The 10,242-nt window shown below is 41.3% G+C and overlaps 1 protein-coding gene across 1 annotated transcript in view; it reads left to right on the forward strand.

The window, feature by feature from the left end:
- The window catches only part of Rnf165 (ring finger protein 165), a 24,612-nt gene that overhangs the window by 7,965 nt on the left and 6,405 nt on the right, over positions 1–10,242 (forward strand). The window contains exons 4-5 of the mRNA XM_023713599.1: positions 8,359–8,488; positions 9,992–10,096. Of these exons, the coding sequence (XP_023569367.1) occupies positions 8,359–8,488; positions 9,992–10,096 (235 nt within the window). The remainder of the gene's footprint in view (positions 1–8,358; positions 8,489–9,991; positions 10,097–10,242) is intronic.

The following is a 10,242-nucleotide window of genomic DNA, read 5'->3' on the forward strand; positions in this document are numbered from 1 at the left end:
CTATGGGGGTAGTTCAGACTCATAGTGATCCTCCTGTCTCAGCCTCCCCAGTGCTGGGATTACCGGTGTGCACCACCATGCCCAGGTTTGGTGGCCAGTGTGGTGTGGGGCTGGCACAGCATGTGGTACTGGGGATTGAACCTGGGTTCTTGCATTTGCCAGGCAGGTGCTTTAACCACTGAGCTATCTCCCCAGCTCCCCCTCCCCCTCCCCTCCCTCTCCTTCTTCTAACTTTCTTTCAATTACTACTTACATGGTACTTTCTTTCTTTAGTTTACTTTTAACTCATGTCTTTATATTAAAAACTTTTTAATAGGAAGCATATATTTGGCTTTTGTCTGTTAATGGGAGCATTTAGACCATTGAGATCAATGTAGTGATATGTTTGGAACTAAATCTGCCATCTTGCTGCTTGTTTTCTATTTGTTCTGTCTTTTCTTTTTTTTTTTTTTATGAGCAGAATATATTTATTGAGAGAAAGAAAGCTCCTGTCCGAGAGACGGACAGGAGAGGGGCCTGAGCGGGTAGTTCCCCGGGAAGCTGTCTCTTCCAGGGACTTTTATAGTGTAAAACCATGTGAGGCTAAGGTACAGAGAATGAGAACTCCCTTAGGTGGGCAGGAGGTGGGACAAAACTATGGTCAACTAATGGGGTTACATATGGGACAGGGTCTTTTCCTATTGGGGGTTGGAATGCGGGATAGGGTCTCTTTCTGTTGGGGGTTGGACTAGTGACTCACTCGGGTCTTTCCAGGTGATCAATACCTATTTAGAATATCAATCCCAGGTGCTACTTGTTTAGCATTTGTTTGGCCTTTAGGTCTTTAGGTCTGGTTCACATCAGGAGCATCGGCCCCTCCCACAGTTGTAAGGCATATCATCTTCTGTGCTGTCTCCTTCGAGGGCCTTGCCCTGTCTGACTGCCTATAATATTTTTATCTCACTCGGCTGCCTGCAATATTCCCCCCTCTGAAGAAGTAACCTGAACTGCCGTGAAGGGGAAATATGGGTGAAGACCGCTCTGGCTTCTTCATGCTGAAATGGGTGGTGGTTGTTGACTGGCAGTCAGATATATTCTTCAGAGGTTTTATCTAAAGGCCCTTGATAGATGACAGGCATTTTCTCTTGGGTAGACTTATAGCTTTGAGTCTGGAGGAGACAAAGCCAAAGAAACAAGTCAAATAATCACAACAGGATAATTATGAAAAAGATGAGTTAGAACTTTTTGTAGGTCTATTAGCAAATATCTCTTAAATGTGAGGTTTAATTCCTTTTATCTTTTATGGCCTTTGTATATTGTCTTAAACAAACTGGTCTTTTATATTTTACCAACTCTATTATTACTTGGGGCACATGGATTGCCAGAAATAGGGAAAACACTGAGTACTCTAGTTTGTATGTGGGGTCACTGGCTGGGTAACTACCTGTGGAGGGCCACCAGAGCAGCTCTCCTTGAAAGAAGAGCGACTGTCTCCATTTTTGACTGAGCATGACCCTATTTTCTATGTACAGAGCTGGCTACTGTAATCAATTGGCCTTAGGTAAATGTAGGCCACCTACCTAGCTCAGCTCACAATGATTACCTACTTCCCACAATTTTTAGTCAATCCTCCTCAAGTTACTCTCCTACTGAATAAAAACCGGGTGAGACCCTGGGTCACTCTCTTGGTTTTGGAAAGCCATCTTTGTGGCTGGACTTAGAGTCCCTTGACTCCTTGATGATTGAAAATATAATTTAGTGTCTTTATTTTTGCCGTGGGTTGTATTGAAAGTGGTAGATTGGAATCAACTTGATGGGATTCCAATAATATAACTTTGGGATTACAAATATTAGCTTTTTGGATGGAGGTGAGGATCTGGAAGTGTCTCCTATAACTATTGATAAATCTGTATGAGCATCTATCAAACGTCTAACAGGCTTTTCCTTATATTGGCAGTTAACATGGGTTCCTTTAGGCTGAGAGGTAAAGACTCATGCCAAGTTCTATAAGGGATAGTTAAAAGCCTGAACAAGATTACCTAGTACTTTACATTAAAGGCTTTAAAGTCCACAACTTAGCTCTTATGCACCTAAATGATAACCAGACCTAGGAGAAAAGATTGAATCCTCCCTCACACTAAATGTGTTTTGGTCCCATAAGTGTGCTGCTTTTGGAGATAGCTCCTTCTGGTGTCACCCAGAAGTCGGTTCTCTCCACCATGTCTCAGGTTTAGCCTCCCAAAGGAGACCTGCCCAGAACACTAAGCCGGGACATGGTTTTTATATGTGTCCTCCTGGACGGGCATAGTCCTCTTTGTCTCATCTGACCCAGAGATGGGGTATGTGTCCTTTTTCTAAAATGACTTCTCTGTCTTCGGCGTTAATAAACGCTCATTTTCTAAGGGCTTCACTTAGTTGGAATGGTCAGAGTTTTCCTAATTTTATATGCCTCTAAAAAGGAAAGTACAAAGAGGTGGGAAAATTAGGAGTAAAGTCAAAGCAAGGAAACTGAAACAGAGCAGGCCTGACATTCCCTCTAGCATGTAGAGGGGGATCAGAACCAGTCCATCCCAGTGAAACCTGTCCTCCAAGTCTTTAAGAACAGTTGCCAACCTAATGTTATTTAACTGGCAAAAGGAGTCCCATGTTTCATATACAGGCATGTATATTTTTTAAGTCTGAGCTGGCTAAAAGTCCCATTTTATAAAAGTTTATATAAAATCCCCTAGGAGGCTTACTAATGTTATTCTTTCTAGCACTATTGTCTAAATTCAAGCAAGGAATACCAGTATATTTAGGAATACCAGTTCAAATGCAACATATACAAATGTAAAATAGTCATAAGATGTCCTATTAAAGAAATATAAACTTGTAACATTTTCATATTTTAACTTAGATTTACTGACATTTTGACCAACATTTTACCAACAATATAAGAGACAAAACAGAAGCAATTATGAGCAATTTTAACAGTACTATGTGAAGCAAAATTGTATGAGGCAAAGCATGAACAATTATAAGCAATGGACAAAGACATATTAACATTTGAAACATAAATTTGTTACCTAAGCAAGTCCCAATTCAGAATTTATGAAAGAAAAGCAAACTCATACCTCCGCCCAATGATCTCGGTGGGAAACTCCAAAATGATACAGGGAGAAAAAACTGACCTGCACGAGTTCGTGTTTTCTAAAACCAAAGAATGAATTTTAGGAACAAACGGAGGTTATGAGCAGAATATATTTATTGAGAGAAAGAAAGCTCCTGTCCAAGAGAGGAACAGGAGGGGGGGCCCGAGTTGGTAGTTACCCCTGTTTTGTCTTTTCAAAAATTATTTTTTATTTATTTCAAGCCTCCTCCTCCTCTTCCTCCTCCTCCTTCTTCTTCTCCTCCTCCTCCTCCGCCTCCTTCTTCTTCTCCTCCTCCTCTTCCTTCTCCTCCTCTTTCTCCTCCGTCTCCTCCTCTGCTTCCTCCTCTTCCTCCTCCTTTTTTTTTTGTGGTACTAGGGATCAAACTTGACCTTGTGCTTGCCAGGCAGGTACTTATCAAGACTTTTGGATTGGTTGAATATTTTCTAGGATTAAATATTGGCTGTAGTGTCACATCATTTTATTTTATCTTGTTATTTTAGCATATTTTGTGGGAGTCTTCAATTTATCATATACATATTCAGTTTATCATTCTGTCCTACAATAGAATTATGTTGCTTTATGTGAAGTGTAGAACTCACCACAATGTACTTCCATTATCACCCCTTTCCTATTCCTTTCATAGTTGTGTATGTATACATATTATAACACTGCTATAATTTTTGCTTTAAATCAAGCTCTTGGCAAACTGTTACTTGGAGGTCAAATATTGCCCACTCCTTGTTTTTGTGAATAGATTTTTATTGGAACACAGTCATATCTATTTGTTTACATATGGTGCCTGGCTGCTACTGAACTGACTACAATGTCCCCTGGAATAATTTTTTTTTTTAAATTATCTTTATTTGCAGATGACATGATACCTTTTTTAAAAAGAACTTTATTTATGTGTGTGTGTGTGTGTGTGTGTGTGTGTGTGGCCAGCTCAGCCCACCAGAGGGTGGGGCTGGCTGGCATGTGGTGCTGGGGGATTGAACCGCGTTCCCTGTGCTTTGCTAAGCTTGTTCTAAGTAGGTGCTTTAGACCACTGAGCCATCTCACCAGCCCTCCCCTGGAATAATTATAACAAAGAAATATGGGCCTTTGATGCCAAAGTACACATTATCTGATCCTTTAAGCAAAACGGTGCCAATTTCTGCTTTAAATGATCAAACTTCATGTTTTAAATGGAGAAAAGAATATTTTACACTTCTTACCCAACTGCCATCCTGGAACTCTTCATTGCTCTGAATGGACCTAAGGTTCTATCTGCAGCGATTTTCCTTCCTTCAGACAGGAGAACTTCCTTCAGTGCTGTGTTCCTTGCAGTGCTTGGTCTGCAGGCAGCACTTTTGCTCCAAGCTTGTTTACCTAAAAATGTCTTATTTCACCTTTATTTTGAAAGGTGTTTTTGCTGGCTGACAGGTTTTGGTGGTTGTTGTTCTTTTGATAAAAATGCCTCCTATTGTCTTCTAGTTTGCTTTGTTTCTGGGGAAATCTATGATAATTTTATGCAGGTTCTTTGGTATCTAATGGGTCTATTTTTCTTGGGCTGGTTTTAATATTTTATCTTTATTATTATTTTCCAGACATTTGATTATTATGTGCCATGAAGTGATTGTGTTATTCTCCTTGAAGTTGTTTAAGCTTATTTATTTATTTATTTATTTATTTATATTTAATGCTGGGTCTACAAGATCTCATTACACAGGTCCGACTTGCAGTGATTCTTCTGTTTTCAGCTAGCTTCCCAAGCACTGGGATTACAGGCCCATACCACCACGGCAGTTGGGATCAAACCTCCGACCCCTGTGACTTCCTAAGCAGGTGCTTTAATCCACTGAGCTACCTGGCTGGCCCTAAGCTTTTTAAATCTATGGGTTTGTAGTTTTCACCAAATTTGGAAAAATTATCAAGCTTTATTCCCCCTGAAATATTTTTTCTATCCTTTGCCCTCTACCCTGTCCCTTTGAATCTTTATTTTTCCAGTACTAAGGATTGAACCTAGGGGCTTAATACTGAACTACAACTCCAGCCTTTAAAAGTAAAATAATTTTTTTTTAAAAAAATTTTTGAAACAGGGTCTTGCTAAGTTGCTAAGGCTGATCTTGAACATCTATTTCTCTTGCTTAGCCTTTTGGAGTACTGGAATTACAGGTGTGCTGCCACCCCCAGTTTCCTTCTGGGTCTTTACCTACCCATATAGCAGACCACTTCATATTGTCACCGAGACTGCTAAGTTTTTAGGGTTTTTTTGTCCACATACTTTATTTAGATCTTTTTATTGGTATGTGTTTAAGTGATTAATTTTTCTCTATAGTGTCTAACCTGTTATTAATCGAACCAAGTGAAATTTCATTTTAGACATTGCATTTTTATCTCTAGACGTTCCATTTAGGTCATTTTATAAATATCTTCCTTTTTTCTCCTTCCTATGTTTATACTTTTATCTACCTGTTTGAAATGACTACAATAGCTACTTTAGTACCTTTATTTTCTAATTTGATCATCTTTGTCGTTTCTGTATCTTGAGGGTCTATTGTCTGATTTTGAGCTGATTATAGGCACATTATCCTTTTTTTTTTTTTTTTAAAGCACATCCAGTTTTTTTTAAACTGAATGATGAACATTATGAATTATGCACTGTTGAGTAACTAAGTTTGTTTTACTTCTTTAGACTGTTGAACTTTCTTCCGTTAAGTAGCATTTACAGTTCAATTTGATTCTTTGGAGACTTGTTTTTAAGTCTCATTACTGCAGGTCTAGAATATCCCTACATCAGAAAGTACTCTAGACCTGTCCTAATAAAGCTTATAAGCAGGCTTCCAGAGGCACTACGGGGTCTCTGCTGAATTCTCTGAATGATCATCAGCATGGATGCTGACTTGCTGCAACTTTAATGCATCCTAACCTCATGCAACTTCTGGCCAATGTTCAGTATTGCTTGGGTGCTCTTTGCTCAACCTTATGGGATTTCGTCCCATGTATGCATTACCTTAGTATTCAGTGAAGATGCTAGGGGACTCAGGTACAAATTTCTGGAAACTTCTTTTGATGCAGCTTTCTTCCCTCCAAAATATGGTATTGTGGATGCATTACCATAGAAAGCTGTGGGCTTCACCTTATTTGTTTTCTTCCCCCAGGGACCACAGCTCTGAACTACTCACTATGCAGTATCTGAAAACAAACTTCATGTATTCTGCGCAGTTCTCTAGTAGCTTAATGTGGGAGGGTAAATCTGATTCCTGCAACCCTAACACATGGTTGGGAGTAGAAATCCCTTTATGGCCCTTTAAAAGAACCATTCAATTCCAATTCATTTTAAAAAATGAACACACTAAAGAAATGAGAGTTTGCTCTTGTCTGGATTTTGCTGTTCTGCTCTGGTGGTGCCGCTTAAGATGCTCCAGCTTCTTATATTCCCTGCACAGTGGCACTTAGATCAAGGCTCCAGAAGTTCAGGGCTCAACTTTTACTTCTTAGCAAAAGGACTTCAGAGGCGGTGCTGTCTTTGCACCAGAAAGCACTTTGTATCTGGTTTTCTGTCCTTTTGTGATGTTAGTAATTGATGATTTCTGCTTAGATCCTTTATTTCTTTAGGGGATGCAAAATGAAAACAAATAATTTAATCCTTCTTTATCCATTTATTAACTGGAAGACATTTATAAAGAGAAACTTTCCCTCATTAAGTATTTGGTTACCTTGAAGTGCATTTAATGAGGAAATGGCAAGATAAATGTTTGGTTCTTTTTTTAATTTACTAGTTTTCCAAGTGAGGATTTGGGTCGCTAGCATCCTTCACAGTAGACCAGTTTTCTTCAGCATCAGCTGACACTGATCAGTTAAACCTATGTCCTGTGTTTCAGTCTCCATTGCAATTAGGCTTATTTTTTCCAATAATTTTAAAAAGCCTGATTTAATCAAAAGGAAAACCCATAAAAAACATAATTCTCTATTTGAATATTAAGACACTTCCAGAATTTTCTGATGTTAAATTTATTTTTAAAATTTTTTTTATGAGTGCATATTTTCCATGCCCATGAATGTGCCATCATGGGGAGTCAATTCAAATATATGTTGCATCTTTTTTTTTTTTTGCGGAGCCAGGGTTTGAACTCAGGCCCTTGTGCTTGCCAGGCAAGCACTTATTCCACTGAGCCATCTCCCTGGTCCCAAATTCAACCCTTTTTTTTTTTTTTTTTGGCAGAACCAAGGATTGAACTCAGGTCCCTGTGCTTGCCAGGGAAGCACTTATTCCACTGAACCATCTTCCCAGCTCCCTATATGTTGCATCTTAATCCTTTCTACCTTCCTTCCTCCCCACTTGCCTTTACCTCTCTCCATCTCTAGATCCTTTGCCACTTGCAGAAGGCCTAGCTTTCTGTTTCCTATCGACTACCTTTTATTTTGCTCCTTAAATTATTTGTAATTTGGGTTTCTCATCATGTGATATTTAAGCTTCTGGGTCTGACTTATTTCACTTAGCATTTTGATCTCAAGGTGCATTTATTTTCCAACAAATGATTCAAATTTGTCCTTCTTTATAGATGAGTGAAGTTATGCTTATTGCCATGCAAATTATCCTTATTGCCATGCAAATTGCCATGCAATGGGAGCCTCTGCTGAATGGTCCCTGAGCACAGAGCCTTGACCCTAGCGTTCTTTGATAGCTGTCTTGCTTTCAGTTATGATAAGATGTTTCATTCTCATTTTGTGCATTCTCATCTGTGCATCCACAGATCTGAAATAAATCCTTTTTCCAAATTAACCATTGGTTCCTCTTCAGTGTAATTAATTTATCTATTAGATTTAAGTGAAATGAGTTTCCCTATACTTTTAGAAGTGTGTGTGTGTGTATGTGTGTGTGTGTGTGGTGGGGTTGCAGTTAGGATAGTTTTCTGTAGAGCTAAGTGTACGTTCCTCCTGTTTTCTCAAAGTGCCCTTCCACTTTCACGCAGGCCATGTTCTTCCTTCACTGCATGTCCCCAATCTGTTCTGTTCATATATTTCTTTCAGCATATCTCTCAGTGAGGACTTTGTCTTGGGAGGGAGGTTTGGGCTGCAGCACTTTCAGGCTCTGCAGAGCCCTTTGCTCTGGGACAGAGTTTCTTCCCTTTACAGAGAGGGGCAGGGCATAGTGATGGAAGGTTCCCAGCAGCTCTGGTAGTGTGTGGCTCTAGTGTCCGAGGTTCCTCTTGGGACCAGAGGGCACATCTGCTACCCGCGGTTCACTGGGGTTGTGTCCCTGCAGGGATCTCAGCGTGGATGCCGGCTTGAGTCCTGCTCAGTTCCAGGTGCGGCCCATCCCTCAGCACTATCAGCATTACCTAGCGACTCCTCGAATGCACCACTTCCCTAGGAACTCCTCCTCTACACAGATGGTGAGTGAAAGGCCCTGCCGGGAATGAACCGCCTGTTGGATGCAGTAGTGAGCTGAGGCCTGTGGCTCCTCTGCATCCCTGCTCTGCTGTGTCCAGCCTGCCCTGAGTCTTGGCTCCCCGGGAGGCCAACCACTGCTCTGGGCTGAGTGGGAGTAAAAGGGAAGCTGCTGGCTAGAAGGTGTTCCTGCGCAGAAATGGGAGTAGAAAGGGCAGTGGGGTAATGCTGCGGGGTTTGCTTTTTTTGGTGGGGGGAATGCACTGGGCTGAGATCAGGTGGAACAGACTCTGTCCCTCCTATGACCTCAGAATTTCCTGTGACCATGTATCCTCAGTTTTGTTTTTATTTATCTGTGAAATGGGAATGTAGATGTCTGCCTGGCACATCTAGTATGAAGGTCAAAAGATCCCAGAGGCACTGTTCTGAGCACCTTATGTATCTTATTTCATTCTCCTAATCAGCTTGCACAACAGCATTTTAATCCCTGTTTTACAGATTGGCCATCTGAGGGTTAGACAGGTTGTATAGCTGGTCCTGGGATGCAGAATAAGGAGTTGAATGGGAGCTGGTCCCTCTGACTCCTAGTCAGGGCAAACAAGAGGTAAATGAGTCAGGGCCAAGTGAATACAGGCCAATCTGTATTTAAATATTGATGTTTTTCAGCCTGGACCTTTTTTGCACTCATTTTGACTTCAAAACTATCACAGCACTGTTATTTACTTTGGTGGGTGAGTCTTTTGTGCTTTGCGTTGGTCCTGGCCTTCCCTGGCCCAGACTGCCTGGCTTGAGTCCTGGTCCTGCCACTTGGTTGCATAACTTGAGCTAATTACTTAATCCTCTGCCTCGCTTTCCCCACCAGTAAAAGGCATTGGAATTGCATGTACAATGTACATCAAGTGAGATGATTGGATTGATTTGTCATGTGAAGCGCTAGGGCAGTGCCTGCCATAAAGGATGCACCCAGTAAAGGTTAGGTGTCATTTACCTGATTTTGTCAATGCTTCTTGGGCTGGCCCAAGCACAAGCTTAGTGTTGGGAGCCACTGAAACTGGAAATTGATCATATGTGGGAGGGCAGGGCAAGGCCTCAAGCTACCTTGGTCTTGAGCAAAACATTGCCTGGACATTGTCAATCATTAGTTGCTAGGCAACCTTGTATCTCATGATAATAACTCTGCAAGACTGTAAGTAAATATCTCTACTGTTCTTCTTGGGATTCTTTGCCAATCAGGCAGACAGGCTTTTACCTGACCCAGATCTTGTCTTCTTGTCTAACATTTCCTTTTTCCTGCCACTGTTTTTTCCCTGGGTACACCAAGAGACCAATGAGTCTCTACAGCTTGGTTCTTGATGAGATCAGAGGGACCCAAGAGAAGGGGGAAACATCTCTGTTGCCTTCAGTATTGCTGGGTGTGCTGGCCAGTAATCATGGGAGGAGGAGTTGCATAGGGGTCTCATGGATAAGCCTGGGATCTGCCTCTATTCAAGCTTTTCTCTTCCTAACAGGTCGTCCATGAAATCCGAAACTATCCTTACCCTCAGCTTCACTTCCTTGCTCTCCAAGGACTAAATCCCAGCAGACACACTTCTGCTGTTCGGGAGAGCTATGAGGTATGTGACTCTGTCTGGCACCAGCTGGGTTGGTGGAGATGTCATTACCTTCATCTCCCTGCTAGTGGGTGGGTGAAATTCTGAGAGAGAGAGAGAGAGAGAGAGAGAGAGAGAGAGAGAGAGAGAGACAGAGAGAGAGAGAGAGA

This window comes from Octodon degus, unplaced genomic scaffold (assembly GCF_000260255.1).
Source record: "Octodon degus isolate 3935 unplaced genomic scaffold, OctDeg1.0 scaffold00003, whole genome shotgun sequence".
NCBI classification, from domain to species: Eukaryota; Metazoa; Chordata; class Mammalia; order Rodentia; family Octodontidae; genus Octodon; species Octodon degus.